Below are 22,272 nucleotides of genomic sequence, written 5' to 3'. Positions count from 1 at the left end.
TTGAGACCCCATGGACTGTAGCCCTCCAGGCTCCTCTGTCCATGGGATTCTCCAGGCAAGAATACTGGGGTGGGTTGCCATGCCCTTCTCCAGGGGATCTTCCTGACCCAGGGATTGAACCTGTGTCTCTTGTGTTTTCTGCCTTGCAGGCAGATTCTTTACCACTAAGCTATGTGGGAAGGCCATATATTGTTACATTCTTCGAACCTGAAATAGAACTTGACTGATCAGCATATTAAAACTGATTTATTTCAGATGATCTACAATTCCAACTTCAGAGACACTACTTAAAGACTGCTTTGAGGATGAGAAGACCATGGCTTTCATCTTGGGCACTTCCTTGCTCCCTCCCTCTCTCAGGTTGCTGGCCCTGGGGGAGACCAGCTGCAGGTGCGGAGGTGACCCTATGAAGAGGCCCCACGATAAGGCCTGACGACAGCCTTACAAGTGACCTTGGAGATGATCTTGTGCTAGTAAAGCCTTCAGACGAGACTTTGGAGTCCTGACTGACAGTTTGGCTGGAATCCCATGAGAAATCCTGAGCCAGAGGCACCCATCTAAGTTGCACTTGGATCCCTAAACCACAGTAATGGTAGCAAGATAATACATACTTGCTGCTTAAAAAAAAAAAAAGAGATTAAAGAGCAGTGAGACAGAAACCAGGATATCCATGCTCTGGTCTTGGTTCTGACACAACGGCTGTAACTCTGGACCAGAGAGTCTCAGTTGTTAGGACACATCAGAGTTCCCTGGGGGGCTCACTGGAATAGATAATGCATCCCAGTCCTAGAATTTCTAATTCAAAGTGAATGCAGTGGAGCCCAAGAATACATACACACTTCAAACAGGTTCCCAAGTGATGCTGCTTGGGGAACAATTTTCGAGAACTACTGCCTTGGGCAAATTATTTAACCTTTCTAGGCACCAGTTTCCTTATTCATATGATGAGATAATGCTAGAAAGTTTCCACGTTCCCTTGTATCTCTGACCTTCTATGATCCAACACATTCTCAAAAACATTTTCCCTTCTCTGTAGACAGAATGTAGACCTTTTAAAATGGCATAATACAGATGATTCTATGGAACTCTAATTTAGGTGAGCAAAGATTACTGAAAGATAGGTACCCCCTTCTCTTCCATGACATCTCAGAAACTGAGGACCAGATTGTTAAAAGGGCAAAACATTGAGCACATAACCAATGATAGCCAACATGCCTTATGAATCCATCTAGCTACATGAAGAGGTTAGGAGTTCTAATCCAGACTCTCATTTCTCATCATATGTAATTAAATTTAATTTTGATTCTAAAATGCCTAATAAACAGCTACAAGAAATATAGAAAAAAAAAATCCCATAGAAGAAAGATCTGGGGAACCTTTTTATTCTTGAAAGCTTCATATTTTGTGGTTGTTTCCAGTGCTTCTCAGGTTTATGCTACCACGAAACTTCTAATGACAGAGACCAAAGGAAAATAACAAAGCAATATTTTCCAAAAGTCAGTCCTCACCTTTTTCTATAAAGCATGGTAAGTTGTGTAGCAGCATTAGACGTCCATGTAAATGACTGGCATTCTCTTGAACAGGAAATTTGAGGGGTACCCTCAGTTCAAAGCACTGACTTCCAACTTTGAATTTATACACAAATTCCCTCTCTCGGTTGCAGAATCTTTCTCTGTTTTTTTTCATCTTTAGCAGGATTCTAGAAAACTAACAACAAAAAATTCAGTCCGTTATAAGTCCAAAAAAACGTACAATGTTTCCTTATTGCTAAGCCACTCCTGGACTTCCCTATAGCTCAGATGGTGGAGAATCTGCCTGCAATGCAGGAGACCTAGTTTTGATCCCTGGGTCAGGAAGATCCCCTGGAGAAAGAAATGGCAATCCACTCCAATATTCTTGCCTGGAGAACCCTATGGACAGAGGAGCCTGGTGGGCTACAGTCCATGGAGTCACAAAAAGCCATTTCTAAGATGGCTCCCCACTCAGAGATTTTATTGGTGTGACACTCAGCTAATTATTCTACTTTCCCCTACTTTTAACCCTTCATAAAAGTAGGGATGTTTTCATGATGAAAACAAAGTGCTTCTTTTTTAATGAAAAGTCTCTCTTCAACTTCATATATGAAAAAAACTGCCCACTTAGCATTCCTAAGCAGTGTGCTCAGTTGCTTAGTCATGTCTGATTCTTTGCAACCCCATGGACTGTAGCCCAGCACGCTCCTCTGTCCATGGGGTTTTCTCAGCAAGAATATTGGAGTGGGTTGCCAATCCTTTCTTTCCTTGGCCTTGTCTCAGATAAGATATGCCCCAGGAAGCATTTTAACTTGTAGGACTGTCTTCATGCTTAACCAAATAATAAACACGAAGCATCTGGTAAACATAACATGACCAGTTAATGGGAGCTGGTAGAGAGTAACTAAAGAAAGAAAGAAGGTTTTATATAGGAACATATCAGTTTTTATAAAATCAAAGGCTGCTAAGTACACGAGGCAGAGGCAGTAAAGGAACATTTTGCAGGGAACTGAAAATTAATTAAATATGGGCTCACGGTCTCATTTTGTTTAGAGTCAATATTCTAGGCAAACAGAAACCATTAGCTCTGGCTTCAGTTGATTCACTCTTTAGAATTGTGTCTCAAAAAACTGATACTTTAGTTCTCTGTCTCCGGTTTGTTATTACTGTCTGCGTGCATGGGTGTGCTCAGTCGTACTCCACTCTTTGCAACCCCAGGGACGGTAACCGGCCAGCTCCTCTGTCCATGGGATTCTCCAGGCAAGAATACTGGAGTGGACTGGCATTTCCTCCTCCAGGGGATCCTCCCCACCCAGGGATCAATCCGGCGTCTCCTTCGTTGGCAGGCGGATTCTTTTACCACTGAGTCACCTGGACCCTCCCCAGTGCTGAAATCAAGGAAGATTTCCATACAACAATGGGATGGGAAGAGGAGAGCTGGACCGAACTCATTCAGCCAATAGAAAGGAGGTTCGGAGGCTTGAATGAGTCAGGGAAGGGAGGGCAGACTGTCGGGCCGAGAAGTCCCAGCCGAGTGAGGGGAACAGTCCCCCGACTCGAGGGTTCCGGCCCAAGGGAGCTTCCTCGCTCGGGTCGCGAGCTCACCTCCTCTTGTTCCGAGTCCCCAGCTGTCCGCAGTACGGGTCCTGACCACCGGCCTTGGCGCCGGGCCCATCAGCTGACTGCTGCCTTGTTTTTACAGCCGGAAGATCCGCTACGGCAGATTCTTCCAAGTATTTTCTTCTTCCTGGCACCTCGTGGAAAATTCCTCGGTCTAAATGTTCCCTTGTTCCATCATACCTATTTTTAATCATTTAAAAAGTGTCGGAAGGTGTATTTATACTAATATTGTGCATTTTGGAGACGGCGCAGAGCCAACTCTTGTGACGAAAGTGAAGCGGCGAAACACAATCTCAGCTTCGGCAGAACGGATGCGGAAGGGCGGCGCTTGGGGAGGGCGTGAACTGACGCGCGCTTCTCAGAACGCATGCGCGGCAGCCGGGATGGCCGGCCAGGATTGGCGAGCCGCTGGGTTTGGTTTTGGGCGGGAATTGGAACTGCCGCGGCGGCTGCCTGCTAGAGCCTGAGAGCTGCAGGTTTCCAGCCTCGGAGGGGACCATGGTGCGGCCTGCGAGGTGAGTAGCTCGTAGCATCCGGCAAGGGTGGGGAGGAAGGTCAGGAAGACGCTGTAGGCCGCGTTACCTGCACGGGATGGAGAGAAGGGCCAGAGGACCAGAGTGGCGATAGTGGGACGGGCAGAGAAACACTCTGGCCTCCAGTGAGAGCTCCCGCTCCTCGGAAGGGTCCTGTCAACCTAGCCGTTTTCATCTCTTGGCGTCCTTGACAGCTCCTGCCGTTTCTTTTACCCACCCCATTCAACTAAGACCTGATTACGCTTTGCATTTTACTGAGCTCCTACTGAGGTGTTAATTCACTTGTTCCTTACTATACTTCTTTGAAATAGAAAGTTTAGGCCTCTCCTCATTGTATCAGTTTAAACTTCTGGGCCTGGAAGTCAGTTTGCTTGAGTCATACAGCTAGTAAGTTACTGGGTAACTAGCAAATCTAAGCCAGCTGGCGCCAGATCCTCTGTGTTTTCCACCAACTGCTGTTGGAAATTCTTCCTCTACTTTATCTCAGTCGAGCACTATGGAGGCCTAGGGTCAGCCGTTCATTTAGTAGAGTTTCGAATATACTTACTTCTGCGCTGGAAGTATGTATATATAAATACATATATTTAGGTGCTGGAGGTTGCATTCTAAGGGGCTGAAAATAAACTTGGCAGTGTGAGAGAGTGAGAGGAAGGAAAGCCTTACTTTAATTTTAATTAAAAACTTTTTACTGAAGTGTATTTACCTGTAATCTGGTGTCTCTGGTGTGCAGCAAAGTGATTCAGTTTTTTATATATATATATATACACACACACACGTATTCTTTTCCGTTACGTTTTATTACAAGATATTGAATATAGTTCCCTGTGTTATATAAACTTTTTGTTTATCTATTTTGTATATAATATTTGTATATGCTAATCCCAAACTTCTAATTTATCCCTCCCATCCGCTTTCCCTTTTGGTAACCCTAAGTTTGTTTTCCATGTCTCTGAGGCTGTTTCTCAGACTCGCCATGTTTTAAATGTCTATTGCATAGTGAACCATGGAGAAGGAAATGGCAACCCACTCTAATATTCTTGCCTGGAGAATCCTGTGGACGGCGGAGCCTGGTGGACTGCTGTCCATATGTTCGCACAGAGTTGGACATGACTGAAGCGACTTACCGTGCATGCATACATTGGAGAAAGAAATGGCAGCCCACTCCAGTATTCTTGCCTGGAGAATCCCAGGGACAGAGGAGCCTGGTGGGCTGCCATCTGTGGGGTCGCACAAAGTTCGACACGACTGAAGCACCTTAGCAGCAGCAGCAGCATACCGAGCATGAGTTAATATTATAAGAGATAAAAGAAAATGGCTTTCAGTATCAAGAAGTTTATTTTTTAATACATCAACATTCACATATAAAACAAAAGAATACATACAACAAGAACTTCTAAATGCCCAATGGCAATTAAACAGAGTATAAACTTTATGTTAATTATATTGATTATTCCTACTTTGTTCTCTGAATTAACTGTTTTTCTTATCAAGTATAATAATGTTATATCTTTGCTGTAAAATGCAAATCATGTTTTTAATTTAAATGTGCTTAAGGGAATCCAAACATTTTTATTTACTCAAGAGTATTAATGGTCTTAAAGAATGGAGGTGAGAAATTGACATTTAAAAATAAAATTTCTGTCTTGGTCACAGGCATAAGAAGCCAGTCAATTACTCCCAGTTTGAGGACTCTGATAGTGATGGTAAGTAAAGCATCTTATTTCTTCATTAAAGATTTGATTATTTCCTCAGTGTATAGGATATATTATGTATGGAGGGGTGTGTGTGTGTATGGCTAAAATATGGTTGTACCAGTTGCATATGAGGAAGGTCTGGAGAAATAATTTTCTTAGCATTTAGGATAATTATGCTGATCACTACACTGACAAGAATTATTATTGGCTTAAATCATAACCACACAGGGCCAGGAGAAATGATTTTTCAGGTCTAACCTACTCTAGATCCAGGTTCCCCCTGTCTTTCAGAGATGCAGATGTGTTACAGAATATAATGTAAAATCCCCATTAACGACAGAGTAAAGCAAGAACAGAAGGAAGCTCAGGCTTAAGCTTTATCCTAGTGTGTTACATATGTACTTGTCTTTGCTATTAAGAGAACTTTGGTCAAAAACTGTGAGAAACGTGGTGTTAGGTTACATTATACTTCAAAGTAAGTTTTGTGTTTCTTTCTCAGACCTCTGGAGTTTTCTGGGAATCAAATGTTTAGTAATGCCTTGGTTTGAAGGAATCTGTTTTTGCCTGGAGCCCAGTCTTACGTGTGTCTAAGACTTAGGAGAGAAGAGTATAGAACATGACTTTCTAGCTTTTTACTCGTGTCATCAGTCTGTCGCAAAATAGGTATAAACTGCTGGCTGTATTCTGGAAACTGTGGTGTGGAGGTGGGGGACAAGTCACAGATTATTGTATTTCTGTGTGGAGAAGCATAAAACACTTGTTAATAAATGGGAAAGTCCATGATTCAGACTGTGCGTACCTAGAGGGTTTGAAAGGTAGAGCAGCGGTTTTATGTTGTGTCAACAGAAGAATCACCTCAGTTCTGAGGATGGTAAGACAGAAGATCCCATGAAAACAGAATGGACTGGAAGACAACATCCCTTTGGCAAAAGTAAAGTTACTGTGTTGGGATCATAGGAGGGCTCTTAAGGTGATGATACCACTGTGAAGACTGCTACTGTAAAGTCCTAAGGAGGCGCTGCTTTCTCTTCCTCCAGGTTCTGATGCTTCTTGCTTTACTGTGCTTGGTTGTTTTAGGAAAGGTAATGAGGTTGGATGGCATCACCACCTCGATGGACATGCGTTTGAGCACGCTCTGGAAGTTGGTGATGAACAGGGAAGCCTGGTGTGCTGCGGTCCATGGGGTTGCAAAGAGTCAGACATGACTGAGCAACTGAACTGTACTGAATGGGCCTTTGAAAGAAAGTATTTGGCTGTGTTATGAAATTTCCATGAAAATAATTTTCTTCCACTTGTCAATACGATAAAATTATACGGAGAATTTTATTGATTTTTCTAATGGTTTTAGAGGTTTTTAATTAATCGTTTTTTTCTTTGCCACTTATATATGCTAGCTTAGTGGCCCTTGTAGTTTTTCAGGGAGTTAGTTTTTGACAGATGGATTTTTCTTTTTAAGTCACTAAAACAAAGTTGAAAAGCTCGAGTGAGGATAAAGACAGTATACCAACTGTATTTTTTAGATTATGGAAAGCAAACAGTTTGCTTCTCTTTAAAACTTGAACACACATAGTAATGACTCAACTACCAGGAAAGTAAGTTTACCTTGTTTCTTCCTTAGGAAAATCAATTTCATATATTCTTTTATTTTTAATTCACGCATAAATAGATGATTTTGTTCCTGCAACTGCACCGTTAAATAAGAAATCCAGATCAACACAAAAGGAGTTGAAACTAGAAAAACCAGAACCTAAGCTGAAGAATCTACAGGAAAAAGACATCCCACTACAAGAGAAAACCCCTAAAAAAAGGTGAGAGGTAAGACATACAGTTGAATATATGACTTTAGATGTGTTAATCTAAAAGAGATAAATTCAAACTAAATTAGTCTAAATTTAGATAAATTAGATAAATAGATAAATTAGATAGATTGGTCTAAATTAGAACTTGAGCAGAATCACAGGTCTTATTTAATTCACGTAGGAGAACAGGAATCTACCACTAATCCCCTCTGGGTTTCTGAACTGCTTTAAGTTCATGAATGCGTAAGGAAATAACCGTTTAAGTTATAATCACCAAGTTTACAAGGTAATATCTTGCCCTTACAAGGAGACCTATCACCTGGCTCTGAAGTCCTCAGGTCTTACAAGACTACTTTGTTTAAAGTTACATCTGTAAGGACACTTTATAAAATTCAAAGCCACATTTCTCAATAAGATGATAGATGTTCCCTAAACTTGTCATCATTTCATGATGTATATGAGCCACATCATTGTGCTGTACACCTGAAACTTACACAGTGCTGGATGTCAATTGCAGATAGCTCAGAAAACAAGAGAGAGAGAAAAAAAAATGAAACTGTGTATTTCTCTACAGATAAAAAATATTTTCACTTTATCTTACTGAGTTTTGTCCAGCAGTGAGAAAGACGTGTAGTTTCAAACTAACCCTGGAGTTCCATTAGTTAGTACTTGGAGGCAGTGTGGGAAACAGAGGGGAGGAATCCCTGAGAGGCCCCAGACTTGCAGTGTGGGGCGGAGGTGGCCGAGGAGGGATTCTGACACGTGGAACATGGCATGCGTGATGCTTCACTGCTCTAGTAGTGTGAGGAAACCTCCTTAACGTAGAGAAACTTACCTCCACGTATTCTCTTCCCTTTTGATTCTTTGTTTTTGAACTTCTTGTACTATCTTTAAAATATAGTTTAAAAAACAACCAATGGATGGGAAAAAAGATTTGCAAATCATATGATCCATTAGGGACTTGCATCTAGAATATATAGGGAACTCTTACAACCCAACACTATAAAGGATCATGACCCAGTTTAGAAATGGGCCAAAGACTTGAATAGACATTTCTTTAAGGAATATATACAAATGGCCAGTAAGCACATGAAAAGATGCTCACCATCCATAGCTATCAGGGAAATACAAATACAAACCCCAGTGAGATCATATGTCACACCCACAGGAATGGCTGGAAGCAGAAAGACAGATAGTAGCAAGTGTTGTGGAGGATGTGGAGAAATGGACACCCTCATGCACTGCTGCTGGGAATATAAAATGGTGCACCCTCATTGGAAAACAGTAGCAGTGCCCCAAAATGTAGGGTTTATTATATAACCCAGCTAGGTATATGCCCAAGAGAAACAAAACTCTGCCCACACAAAAACCTGTACACAGATATTCAGAGGAGCATTAATCATAATAGCTAAAAATAAAATGTAAGTAATCCAAATTCCTATTGATTAATGACTGGATAAATAGAATGCAGTATACCCACACAGTGGAACCTTATTCAGCAATGAAAATAAATGAAGTCCTGATGCGTGCCGCAGCATGGATGAACCTTGAGGACATCACGGTGAGCCAAAGAAGCCAAGTACAGAAGGCCACATATTACATGATTCCATTAATATTAACAAGGAAGGCCCGAAACAGACACATCCATGGAAACAGCACGTATTAGTGCTTGCCAGATGCTGGGGAGGGAGAAGGGGGGCTGACTCTAGTGGGTATGGAGTTTCTTTCTGGAATGATGAAAATTCTGAAATTAATAGTGGGAGTAGCTTCACAGCTCTCTGAATATACTAAAAACTGCTGAATTGTAGGCTTCAAAGGCTGCATTTGACACTGTGTGACTTATATCTCAATAAAACTTATAATTTTAAAAAGTACTAAATCCGTCAAGGTGCATCTCAACATCTCCTTTACGTAACCTTTTCTGTCTGTCTTTTTGTGTTCCCTTAAACACTGGGGCACTCTTAACTACCTTGGACAGGAGCTGTGATAATTTGTTTACATGGGATAATTATTCCGGGACTTTCTTTCCTCCCTCCTCATTAACTGCAGACCCTGAGGGCACGTCTAGTATCCTGTCTAGTGCAGTGCCTCATGCAGAGTAAGTACTTAGTGAAATACTTGTCAGAATCCGGACTGGGCGGAACAGATGTAAAAATATATATATATATATAGAGAGAGTAATTTCAGTTTAACATAGGAGCTGTAATAGCTGCCTAAGGAGGTGTGGGTGAGGTCAAGGAAGATACCTAAGCAGAAGTGATGTTTGAGCCACATCTGCTGTCACTTGGGCGGGTGCTTCCCACCTGGACAGAGCAGAGCTGGTGGTGAGGAAGAGATGTTGCAATGATGTGGACACCGTCACCCACTGCCCCTGTCTATTCTGTTCTGCTTTGTTCAACATGACACTGTTACATTTCAGGAGGTGGAACGTTAAAGTCCGTTATGATAATGATCATTGTTTAAGAACATTTTCCTGAAGTTGGAAACTCCCAGCTAACCTCTCTCAAGGTTTGCTGTTTAGTTGAGACTGATAGTTTAAAAGCTCATTATTATTTGTGTGTGTTTTAGGATGGCTTTGGACGATAAACTCTACCAGAGAGACCTAGAGGTCGCACTGGCTTTGTCAGTGAAGGAGGTTCCAGCTGTCACCATTGATGTGGAGCAGTCTCAAGGCAAGCGTAACTTTATCTTCTGTAATTATCTTAGAAACCTTCTTACCCCTTTTGTAATCATTTCTTTGGATGAGCTTGTACAGGGAGAAGGATATACTTTTAATACTTTGGACTGGAGAAGGAGCAGTTTGCAGAGGGTACTGTTGAATTATTTGTTTATTGCATCATAAAACTCTAATCCACACACAAATATCTCTCTGCCTAACACTCAGGGTCCACTTAAGGACGTGGACTGTGCGCCTGGATCCAGAGTTCGTCTTCGTACACAGTAAAAATGTAATTTCTTGGTCAAATAAATTGACCTACATCCTAACAGCCCACTTCCTTTCTCTCCAAATTGCAGTTAGTTAAACATCATCTAATGGTGGTAATCTTTATTATTCAGAAAGGTAAAAGTACTAATTTGGTGAGCAAACTCAGTAGACATAATAGGTTTGTGGCTGCTGACTTTTTCTGTGGATTTTTCTTCTTTGATTTTTCTGGCAACTAGGAAGCAGATGGCAATATTGATATCCTGGAGAGGCAGAAATCATTATTATTGGAAAAGACATTCATATTGCTAAAATGCTTTCTGGATTAAACTACTTTGGCCTAACTTCTTTTTTGTCAGAGGTTATTTTAAGCATATTCCCTTATTTAAAGGGTAAAGATGTTTAAGTCAAAAGTGCCTGCTGTTTGACAATGAGATAGTGTTGATTAGAGGGGCCTTTATCAAAGAAACTTAAGAGAATTGTCTTACACCTAAAATTGAGAAAATGAAAGTCTCTTTCCTATAAAAGACTGTGACATGTGTAACAGGATTTCCTTCTCCGAGAGTCTTATATTCCATAGCATTGGGATCAATACTCTAGATCATTTTAAAGTTATAATAATGATTGATGAGTCTTTACATTAGTAAAAGCACAGATCTGCCTACACAGGGATGATAGTTAACATAAACGTTTCCTGTGTGCTGGGCACCACAATAAGCTGTTTCCACATTCAGGCAACATCTAATTCCCCACAGGAGCCTCGCTTAATCCCTACCCTGTTTCTGCATCCACATTATGGATGAGGAATTAAGCCTTGTAAAGGATAAGCAGCCTCCCCTTGGTATGTAGCTGATTTAAGAGCCTGAATTTGAACTTAGGTCCCATTAAAGTCTGTGTGATTTCCGAACCAAAAATCCTAATCTTCGGCTGGCTTCGCCAGGTCAGATCAATGTGCTAGTTTGAGTTTGGTTCATGTGTCTGTATCTAAATGCTGTCAGATTTTAGCCCTTCTCTTCTTGTTTCTAGTCATTGGTTGATTAGGGTGCATTTGCATGTTCCTTCTTCCTGATATCCAGGCTTTGACAAACATGGCAAGAGGGAAACAGAAGCAACGAGTAAGTCTCCTCATGTCTCCAACTGCAGTGTAGCCGGTGATTATTTAGGTAAGTTTTTTATACTAATATTTAGTTTTTCCATCATCATTTTTCTAACTCGTACGTAAATTCTTGAACTAAAACTAGAACCAAGGTCGTCGCACTTACGAAGGTTCTCTTCACCTCTTCTCCTTCGTCTCTTTCTGGATTCAGTCTCTCACTGCAGACCTGGTTCCTTCCCTGGGGTAGGGTCACGGCTTCTCCTGACTTCTAGTTGACAGGAGTCGAACCCTGAAGAAAGGGGCTGCATCTTCCCAGCTCAGCTTGAAAACTCTTGGGGAAAGACTCTCAATTTGGGTCTTAGACTTATGCTTAACTCAGACTGCTGCAAGGAGACTGATGTATTATATTCACCAGACTGGGCTCTGTGGTCTGTTACTGGAGGCACAGGAAAGGTGGAGCTGGGCAGATTTTTTAATAAAAGCAGGTGTAATGGAAGTCTGCTTTGCAGTTCGTCAGATGATGTTCAGTCACTCAGATCTGTGTCCGACTCTTTGCAACCCCGTGGGCTGCAACCCACCAGACTGCTCTGTTCGTTGGATTCTTCAGGCTAGAATAGCCTGGAGAAGTGGGTAGCCATTCCCTTCTCCAGGGGATCTTCCTGACCCAGGGATCAAACCCAGGTCTCCTGCATCGGCACGTGGGTTCTTTACCACTGAGCCACCTGGAAAGCCCCTCTTTAGATGTTACTGGGCACAAAAACTTTCTTTTTTTTCTTTTTAATGTCCTGAAGATCTGGATAAGATCACTGAGGAGGATGGTTCTCTAGACACTCCACGGAGAAGGAAGGCTGCGTCCCAAGCCGTGGTCCAGCAGAGGAAAATTCTCTTGGAAAACAGTGATGACGACGGAGCCAACGACTCTGAGCCAGACTTTGCAACTGGTAGGTTTCGTCCTCACTCAAGCTCCACCCTGTGGAGAGTCAGTCAGAAGTTCCCAGAGACTCCTGCTGTACACAGAACACTGCTGAGCATTGGCCCTGCAAATTTGAGGAACACAGGACAGTTAAATACAGCTGTGCCTTTGGTGGAAAAGCTTTATCCGGAGGTGAACTTTAAGCTGTGCCTTGAAAAATGAGTAGCATGTAGGGGTGAAATAGCACTTCTGACTGATGGAAAGGCATAGACCACAGAACAGGCAAGTACATACACAAGAGCTCAGTGACACTAGAGATTTCTCAAAGAAGTAACAATGGAGCTGCCTTACGATCCAGCAGTTCCACTCCTAGGTATTTATCTGAAGAAAACAGGCACAGTGATGAGAAAAGATACATGCCCGCTCTGTTCACTGCAGCATTATTTACAATCGCCACTACTCGGAAGCAACCTAAGGGCCCGTCAGTAGATGAAGGGATAAAGAGGATGTGGTACATATATATATGTTTGATGTATGTATATTGGAGTTGTTCGTCCACATTTATCCAGCAGATATTTGGGTGTCTATTTTGGGTGCTGTATTCTTGACACTAGAGCTTACCTTTGAGGGCAGGAACATGGACAGAAAACCAAGATCTGAGGTGTCAAGTGTTGATGGTTTATGTACTTAAGAATTCATAGATTCTGGGAAGCATCTCTTGTCTTCTTGCTTCACTTGAGGTCCAAAAAGACTGTCTCTTTTCCAGTTCTTTGAGAGCTGGTTTGGTTTTTCTCTGCTGCATTGTTCCAGTTCCCCCAAACTCTCTGGGTGGCTGTGCTTCCCATCAAATGCTGTGTGGTCCAACCCCAAGAACTCTCGGCCTCTCAGGAGGCAGCTCGTTGTGGGGAGATCGTTACCACCGTCCAGCCTGTGCTGTGGCTGCACAGCCTGAGCTTCAGGCAGTCTCCCTCCTCCCAGCCTTCTGACTCCTCCTGAGTCCCCCACCCCAAGAGTATGCAAGTCCACACTGTCCTGTGGGTCTGGAACCCCATCCGAGTCTGCTTTACTTACCATGGAAGGACAGCCGTGTTCCCTGTCTTGCTTGGTGTACTTCAAGGAGTGGTACAGCCAGTTTATTTTCTTCTGCCCTAAGCTGAGAATGGTGCCCTCTCCTATCCCCTCAGAGCTGATGGTTTATTATACTTGAATGTGCTGCTGGAATCATCTCAGACAGCCTGCATTATCTGGAGCAGGGTCCCTTCTTTAAATGACATTTCAGAATTTCCCACTGCATCGGGTCACCCTAGATGAGAGAAAGCGCCTTTTGTGACCTTCGGTAGGGAAAGAAAAGTGAAAAGGAGAGAATCAAGGCTTCTAAGGACATATAAAGCTCTCCCACATCCATAACCCAGTGTCTGGGTTTTTAGATTCCCCAGGAGGAGATGCTAATGCTTGGGATTCTGGGTGTCACGTCGCTGCCCCTCCAGTTTATGTACATAGAGTCCTAGCTTGTCCTACAGTCTGTCCCCTCAAGCCAAAAGAGAATATGTGAAACACCATAGCTGTTGAGTTTACAGGAAGCTGTGCCTCCTGGACTCTTGTGTTCTGAAATTCTAGAGAAGCTTCTCCACCACCTGCCCTTCCCAAATCCAGATCCTCTTGGGACTCCAGAAATAATTACTTGATTTTGCCAGGTGCTATTTACATTAATAGCAGCCTTCGTGCAATCTGCTGACCTTTTATAGTAAATTCCAGTATAACCCGGTAAATGTTATATGAATATGTGGGTTGAACATCTGTTTTTAAAATTGTGTTAGTGTGGGAAGAATGACAGATAAGGACATCACAGTTTGAGATCATAATGACATAGTTGATTTAGGCAGAGGCCATCAGCGAGAGGCCGATGAGCATCTTTACGACGAGGATTCAAGCCAGGCATCCTCTGACCCCACCAGAAGCCGGACAGCCACACGTTCTGTGCTCTCAGACATGAGTGACACTGTAAGCAGAGCAGAGCATCACCTGGAAAGTGTGTTCATTACCTGTATTAACTCAGTCTGCACAAGAGCCCCGTGGTGGAGGCAGTAGGATCCTCCCTATCTTATACATGGGAAACTGAGGCACAGTGACGTCAGGGGCTTGTCTGAGGTCAAGGACACGTAAGTGAGGGGCCCGGATGCACACCCAGGCGCTGTGTCTTGTTCGGCCCCTGGAGATGGCACGACACGGGGTACAGGGATGTGTGTGCGGAAGGTGATGCTGGGGCTCCGGAAGCCCCGCGTCTTCAGCAGAGGTGAGCAGAGGTGTGATCTGTTTCAGGTGAAGACTCTGAGGATGACTCTGATTTTAGTGGGAGTGAAGATGATGAAAACTTCACTGTGAGAAAAAGTAAAGTTAAAGAAACCAAACAGAAAGAAGTGAAAGTGAAACCTCCAGCTGAAAAGAAAGAAAAGCCTAAACCCAAGCGTGGTGCTGGGGGTAAGCCAGTCCCTCACACATCACTTCATGCCGGAGACAGGCCTGCTTTCCTTAAAGTGCTTCCCCACCTCTGCCCTTAGTCTCCCTGACCTGTTGGGTGTTCCTTTCTTGTCACAGTCGGGGAAGACGGCAGTCCGGGGTGGGGTGGCTGAAGGCTGAGAGGGCCCTGAGCAGCTCCTGTCCCCTGAATTTCAAAGCCACAAAATTGAGGCTCTCAGAGGTCAAACCACATGTTGGATTCTCACAGCTAAGCGATGGCTGGCACTAGCCCCCAGCTTTGTCCATGCAGAGCCTGGATCTGTCCATTAGACACATTTTCTCCAAGTAATTGAACGGGGAGGTGGCGTATCTCATTTACTGCTGTTGTACATGACCGGTCTTGGAGGGGAGAACCCTTCTGTCTGTGTTTAGGGCCCTTTGGTTTCTTCAGAACAGATTCAGTTAGAAGAAACCAGTTTTACAAGACAACTTCTGAAACTAGTGACGACCTGAACGTGGAATAGTTGTTTCTTGTGTGAAAGAAGTTGGGATGTTTGTGAGTTCATAATACATTAATAGATTATTGTAAAATGTAACTTCCTTAAACCTGATTTGTTTTTCTTACTGATAGAGTTTTTATATCTTAGTTGTTTAATATATGTATAGTATTTGAAACTGTTGTTCAGACCCCATTGCTAAGGATGCCTTAGTCTCAGCTCCCCTTGAACAGATCAGTGCTGAGTATTACTGAGAAATGAGAACTAAGTGCTGATGGAGTCCCGTAATTTTTCCCTTGGTAGAGAAAATTTTAAGAGCTGTGGCATCCAATACAGTAGCCACTAGCCAAAGTAGTTCCGTCACATTTAAGATTATTAAAATTAGGTACAGTTTGAAAGTCAGTTTCTTGGCTTTGCTGCCACATTTCAAGTGCCCACCTGACTGTGGCTTGTGGCTACTGATGTGTTGGACAGCACGAAATCCAGGGCATCCCCATCACAGCAGAGCAGCCTGAGGGGCAGTGCTGACCTCGGGAGTGGACGGTAAGAGGAAGAGGAGTACGTGGCGAAGGTGTTCGCATCCACGGGCACTCAGATGCTGCTGAGGTGTCTTGAAGCAAGCGTTTTCTGACAGAGGCTTTGTCTCCTACTTCTCCCTCCATTTCTCCTCCATCAGAAACAAACCCAAACCCACTCCCACTCCGTGTTCCTTCTCAGACAGTGTGTCCATGACGGGAATTTGCGAGTCCTGATTGTTCCCGGGTCTCCAGCACCCTCCTCCTTTCTAATGAGTGAAAGCCCTCCACTCTGCTGTTTTCCCCACTTTCTCCTGCTGCGTTCGTTCCGATTCACTCCCGATCCCCTCTCACCTGGGCCACCGCGGGGCCGCCTCGGTGCTCTGCTTTTACATCGCCCTCGGTGAGCTGCTTCTAAACGTTCGGATCCACGCGGCTTCTGAGCTCCCCCAGGCCCGCCTCCAGGTTCTGTCGTCTCTCACCACACTGCAGTGTTCCTATCTCTACTTTTCTGCCGTTTCTGCCAGCCTAGTGAGGGACCATAGGTTCCCTGGGAATAGGATACTCTGAGACCCTGGAGCCTGATACATTCAGTATCTCACGACACATTGTGACGGGGCACTGTTGTGTGAGTTACAGGTGTGGACTCTGGACTCAGACGTGGTTTCCACTTCCGGCTCAGACGCTTACTAGCTCTCAGACTACAGCCGACTGTCTAATCTCTCTTGTTTCCTTAACTGACAGTGGGGAGAGTCATTTCTGTATTGGAGCTGCCCTCAGGGTTAAAGGTAGTGTTAAAGGATATACTTACCATTCTTCCTAGCATAGAAGTGCTCAGAAAGAATGGCTGTTCCTAGGCCCTCTATAAATGTTGATCAATGAAAGTTTCCTGGATTTACAATTCTGCTTCTTTAATTTTTATAAGCTGATGGAACTGTATAATTTTCACACATGCATGCTAGACTTCAGTCTTGCTCTGTGACCCCTGTTTTATGTATATTTTCAAACAAGTGACTTCAGTAGACTGCACTCCAGCTGCCGTCAAGTCAGAATCTCGGTCCTCACCAAGAAAGGGTTCTGTCTCTTCGGAGGCCAGTAGGACACCTTCACAGATACGCAGTCCTGCAGCAGAAAGCAGGAGACCTAAGTGGGTCCCACCAGGTATGTATAGTGTGTTTATTTACTGCTTAAGGGCAGGGACTTGGAAAATTGCTACAGGTAGGTATTTTTTCCTTGTAAATGTTACAAATGAGCACTTCCTCATATTATTATACAGTCTTCAAAACTAAGGTTTTTAATTGCTGCGTTTATTCATCGCTTGTTATTCCCTTAAGTTGTTTATTATTTCTTCATGGTGATAAATAAGGTTGCAATTAGCACAGACACCCTTATTTTAAAAACCTGGGCACTTCCCTGGCTATTTCCTAGGATAAATTCGTAGTACTAGAATTACAGTGAAAGAGTACCAGCATTTAAGATTCCTGATACATAGGAATGAATGTTTGTCAACAGATCTCTTTGCTCAAGACCTACTGACGCCTGCAGTGGGACAGAAACCTTGGGAATTCCAGCATTTAGCAAACTCGACCTTCAGTGGTCACACGCTCTGCTTCTTTTGCTCCACAGCCCAGTCTCATGATCCTTCGTGCTTCTTGGCATTCCTGAAACCCTAGTCCAGGTTCTGCTCATTTCACACCCAGACTGGTGGTGACTTCCTGCCAGTCCCTCTCCACTTCCCCTCATCCTGCCCAGGAGCCCTCTGCAGTGGAACAGATGCATTCTTTGTTCCTTGGGCACTCTGGGTGTACACTTCTGTCCAGCTTCCTCCCTCTGGGATGGCTCTCTTCACGTGTCTGCTCTCCTTCACTGAGTTATTCCAAGTCTCCTGGGGTTTCCTATCCTCCTCCATGGTGTCCTTTGGCTGGTCCACAGTGGTCACTCCCCTAAGGATGACCGACTATTCACAGATGGATGCAGGCCTGGGACTCCATGGTTGCTTCATTTCTCTGTGGCCTCATTTCATCATCTGAAGTGGTAGGCACTGTATAAAGTCTTCTGGTTTCAAAATTCTAAGATTTTAGGGAGGACTTAAAAAGTTTTTGGAGAAGGAAAGGAGAACGGTTATTTACTGAAATAATGATGCCGTTTCAGTTCAAAGGTACTTCTTAGTCTATTTCTTCTGAGAATAATTAGTGATTCCTCAACAAAAGAAATTTTAAAGAATTGATATAATGAGTTACAGAAGTTTGAAGGCAGCATAAGCCAAAATATAAGAAATAATGGAGTGATGACTAAAGAGTCATCGTCATAAAACACAGCGTGCTTGCAGACTCATTGTGTGGAAGGCAGGGCAGGTCAGGTGCTGGCCACAAGGGACCGAGGCCAGCAGGCGTGAGTGAGCGGGCGTCCTGCCCTCTGTAAGGAGGCCACGCCGCTCTGCTCCGCTTGCTTGTTCACACGCAGGGCGATGGGCCACGTATTCCCATGCCTTGAGCTTTTCAAGAGAAGCCAGAAGTTCACATTTCAGTGGGAAATCTCCTAGTTCGTAAAAGTGAACTTAAAAGTTGACCAGTCAGTATATCTGAGAGCAGGGTGTGACTCTCAGGTGGCCAGCTGGTCTCCTGTCTTACACAAACTTGAGAAGACCAGTGAGGCCCCACTGGGAAAATGAGCCAAGGACATAAACGTTCCGCTGCCCTCAAGAAGTGCCACTGGAAACAAATATGAAAAGAGCGGCAGTCTCAGTGGTCATTAAGGAAGCATAAAACAATAAAATACAATTTTATACCTTTCAAGCTAGAAAATAATAAAACTGTTAACCAGTGCCTCTGGGTTCTGGGGTTCAGTTCAGTCGCTCAGTCGTGTCCGACTCTTTGTGACCCCATGAATCACAGCACGCCAGGCCTCCCTGTCCATCACCAACTCCCGGAGTTCACTCAAACTCATGTCTATAGAGTCGGTGATGCCATCCAGCCATCTCATTCTCTGTCATCCCCGTCTCCTCCCGCCCCCAACCTTTCCCAGCATCAGAGTCTTTTCCAGTGAGTCAACTCGTCGCATGAGGTGGCCAAAGTATTGCAGTTTCAGCTTTAGCATCAGTCCTTCCAATGAACACCCAGGATTGATCTCCTTTAGAATGGACTGGTTGGATCTCCTTGCAGTCCAAGGGACTCTCAAGAGTCTTCTCCAGCACCACAGTTCAAAAGCATCAATTCTTCGGCGATCAGCTTTCTTCACAGTCCAACTCTCACATCCATACATGACCACTGGAAAAACCTGTGGGGTAGCAGGTGTAATTATTATAAATTTGTAATCCTTTTATAGACCAGCTTAACAGGAACCATAAAAATAAACCTGTCTTTTGTTTTCAGAGCTACTTTTGGGAATTTTTCTTACAAAGAATTCAAAAGAAGAAAAAGTAATAAGTGGTCAGTTTTTTTATAACCATTTATAGAAAAGTGGTGAAAAGCTAGAAACAACCCAAAAGTTTGTTGTAGGAATTTTATCAACATATGACTCATACATGCAATTAAGAATGGTAAATCAGATAGCTGGAATCATGGAAATGTTTATAAAACCTTTGTATGAAAAAATTGTACATAGTTGTACTTTTTATGGTTATACTCCATATCAACTACAAACGTATATATGGATAAATTCTGAAATTTAATACTCGATGGAAATAATCGCTCCATTAGTGTAGTAGCATAAATGAAGTGTTTAAATAAAGAAAAATGGTACTTGTTAAAGCTATTTACTGTTTGAAAAATAGACTCTTTAAGGAATATTTGTAAAAGTTACAGAATTTTTAAAAAATATATTAGATTTGCTACTACTTTAGAAATTATAATTACATTTTTTTTTTAATGCCATTACAATCAGTGTTCTTTACTCCCAACTTTCCTATTTAGCTTTCACATTTAAAATTGTGGTGTCATTACATTGGCCTCTGGAGATGTTTGCTATCTGATATACTTTCTGCTCTATAGTTCTTCCCACTCTTTTGCTCTAACTTGATAGAACCTACATAGCAGGAGAAGGAAATGGCAACCCACTCCAGTACTCTTGCCTGGAAAATCCCATGGGAGGAGCCTGGTAGGCTACAGTGCATGGGGTCGTAAAGAGTCGGACATGACTGAGCAACTTTGCTTATTTACTTCTGCTGGCCTCTCCTGTTTCATAGACTGATCTTTGTGAAGAGATGTCTGACATGCTCAGCATCAGATGATGTGTTTTCTTGCAGCTATGTCTGGAAGCAGCAGCTGCAGCCCCCTGGCAGGAGTGGCTGTGAAGTCTCCGAGTCAGAGCCTCCGCCTCGGCCTGTCCCGCTTAGCACGGGTTAAACCTCTGCATCCAAACACCACCAGTAGCTGCGTGTAGCCACAGGAAGATGTTTGATTAAGAAGCTCTCACTCGTATGAGCGGGTTTATATTTGAGAAGGGAATTGTAATGTAAAGGAATCCTTTAACGTCATATAAATTGCCTCTACCTGTTTTGTGACTGTTCTCTGCAAAGCTGCCCGAGACTTCCGCAAGAGTTTTGTTTATGTGAATTCTCTTGGAATGTCCTTTCCTTCTGAAGAGCATATTCTCCTCCCTCAGTGTATACAAGCGGTCACTGTCATCACCTTGCTGTCAGCATGACACGGAAGAGGTCCACGTTACATGCTGCTCGTTGCCAGTAACAGGATGCTGTTTCCTGCCTTTGTCGAGCTGATGGCACCTGAACTTCGTGTGCAGAGTTTATCTCGCAAGAGGAGGATTCCCACTTCTCCTAGGGGCGTTTCTACACTGACAACTTCACTGTCAGTTTTATTGCCATGATGTTTCATATTTTAGCCAAATGTTTTTATATGAGAATTCAGAATTGTTTTCCACATTAAAACAGTTGCTGTACTATAGTGTGTGTCTCCTACCTAGAAGTATTAATAGATGGTTATCTTACAGCAAATAAAATTTTGTGACATTTCATGAAGGCTTCATTGTCAAAACCTTTGATAAAAGTGGAAAAGTTTTGATATGTACTTTCCCTTGATACCATTGCATCCGTCTGTCTCTGTCTACATTTCATGATAAAATAACTGCTCTGCCCAAAAAAAAAAAAAAGTTATCCTTTTTGTTGTAAATGGAAAGGAGGAGCTGTTTCTCAAAGTCATCAGTGTGTGTGAAGCCCATGTTGTAGCAGGTTGCTGTCAAGGTTGTCGTCCCTGTTGTGTTAGCATAGCTCTTCAGGAAGTTTAGATCCGAGTTCACTGTGACTAAAAGTAGCAATAGATGTTTCTTATTTACAGTGAGAATTTAACCAGCTCCTGATCACTTTTTAATAAAAATTCTTTGAATTTTAACCATTAAAAATGTATATAATAGTTCTTGGTTTATGAAATATGTTGATGTGAAAATAAGTAATTCAGACTTATGATTAAAGTGAGCATTTGCCTACTGCTGCTGTGTATATTTTTTCTTCTCTGGTATATATTTTATACTGTGGTGCATCCCTAACCCATTCCCCCCTCCCTGGCCAGAAGCATGCTTTCCAGGAAACGGGGTTGAGGGACTCTGTATGCTGCAGTTTAACAATAAACACTAAGCTATACTGTGCCAGTACTGATGTCCTTGATTAATCACCTGGGCCAGCTTGATGAACCTATTATCTCTGTGTGTGGTATTAACCCACATATTGAAAATTACCTTAAAGTGTGTCCAGATTGGCTTTGCAGAAAACACTAGTGACCATTCTGGTGTCAAACCCAGGGTACCTTTTCTCACTGTCTTACAGACTGCTCATCACCCTGCTTAACGTGCTTCATTTCCTGGGCCACAGGACACCACTCTGGTTCTTTTCTCCCCACCTACTCCTCATGGCTTTGTGGCTTGCTAATGTTGAGTGTCACCCTCACCCCCTGCTCTCACCACCCCATCATATTCCATGTGAGTCCGTTCTTGCCCCCTGCTCCTTTTTTCTTTCAAACGTGAGTAACTTCAAGTTCCCGGGGTCACCTAGGTGCCAGTGCTGCCTGCCTGTCAGGCCCTTCCGCCCAGATACTGCTCTTGATGCAGCTGTGTTGCCTGGCCCCTTGGTCACATGGCATCACTGAATCGGTGACATGCCCCCATCCCAGGCGGCTTCCCTCTGTAGTTGCTATTAGTAAACAGCATCATCGGTCAGCAAGCTCCAGTCCGTTTCCTGCTCTCTCTTTGCAGGTGCCGCCCTTTCTCTGACTCCCATCACTTACTACTTCTAAGGGGCATCCTTGCCATGATGAGTGAGCTACTCTGTCCTCCCTTCAACCCATTAGAGCAGGAGGGAGTTTCCTAAACCAAAATCTGAGTCGAACACCCCTCTGCTTAAAATCTGCACACACTCAGCCTGTTTCGTTCACAAGCTACTGAGAATCAGACTGGCCCCTCGTCCCCTTCTTCAGCCTGTCCCCTGCTACCCTTGCCACACCACACCGGGTGCTGGCACCTGTGGCTCTGGATTTTCAGATGATTCTATTTGCCTTTTCCTTGTTGCTAATTCCTTCTTGTGCTAGAAGACCCATATCCAACTCTGCTATTTCAAAAAGCTTTATTTGAATGTCTGTTTCGTGCGCAGACCACATTGTATTTCTCCAGGTAACTCTGCTGTCATTCATCTATTTAGTTTTCCTGGTTTTAAAAGCTGGTGCAGAGTACGCGCACACACAAAAAATGTTCCTCTGACAAATAAATCTT

General features: G+C 43.4%; 2 protein-coding genes across 2 annotated transcripts in view; one reads left to right on the top strand and one right to left on the bottom strand.

Moving 5' to 3' along the window:
- Window positions 1-3,348, bottom strand: part of FERRY3 (FERRY endosomal RAB5 effector complex subunit 3) — a 38,178-nt gene extending 34,830 nt beyond the window's left edge. The window contains exons 1-2 of the mRNA XM_055395190.2: window positions 3,117-3,348; window positions 1,509-1,707 (exon numbers count right to left, since the gene is read on the bottom strand). Of these exons, the coding sequence (XP_055251165.2) occupies window positions 1,509-1,686 (178 nt within the window). The 5' untranslated portion in view covers window positions 1,687-1,707; window positions 3,117-3,348. The remainder of the gene's footprint in view (window positions 1-1,508; window positions 1,708-3,116) is intronic.
- A 140-nt stretch (window positions 3,349-3,488) lies between these two features.
- On the top strand, window positions 3,489-20,998 carry RAD51AP1 (RAD51 associated protein 1). The gene is made up of 9 exons (XM_055395191.2): window positions 3,489-3,646; window positions 5,318-5,367; window positions 7,025-7,166; window positions 9,726-9,829; window positions 11,157-11,243; window positions 11,968-12,117; window positions 14,409-14,567; window positions 16,570-16,719; window positions 19,802-20,998. The coding sequence occupies exons 1-9, from the start codon at window positions 3,630-3,632 to the stop codon at window positions 19,936-19,938; spliced, it is 996 nt and encodes a 331-aa protein (XP_055251166.2). The 5' UTR covers window positions 3,489-3,629; the 3' UTR covers window positions 19,939-20,998.
- Window positions 20,999-22,272: the final 1,274 nt, after the last annotated feature.

Source organism: Moschus berezovskii, chromosome 6 (genome assembly GCF_049115385.1).
Source record: "Moschus berezovskii isolate FMDL1 chromosome 6, NW_MosBer_1.0, whole genome shotgun sequence".
NCBI classification, from domain to species: domain Eukaryota; kingdom Metazoa; phylum Chordata; class Mammalia; order Artiodactyla; family Moschidae; genus Moschus; species Moschus berezovskii.
The sequence above is the reverse complement of the archived record's forward strand: the minus strand, read 5'-3'. Positions and strand labels throughout refer to the sequence as shown.

What these genes read in the sequence shown, in the direction of transcription:
- RAD51AP1 (XM_055395191.2), top strand. An exon ending in TGATGTGGAGCAGTCTCAAG is followed by an intron (nt 9,830 to 11,156) that starts GCAAGCGTAACT and finishes CCTGATATCCAG; the next exon opens with GCTTTGACAAACATGGCAAG. An exon ending in TGTAGCCGGTGATTATTTAG is followed by an intron (nt 11,244 to 11,967) that starts GTAAGTTTTTTA and finishes AATGTCCTGAAG; the next exon opens with ATCTGGATAAGATCACTGAG.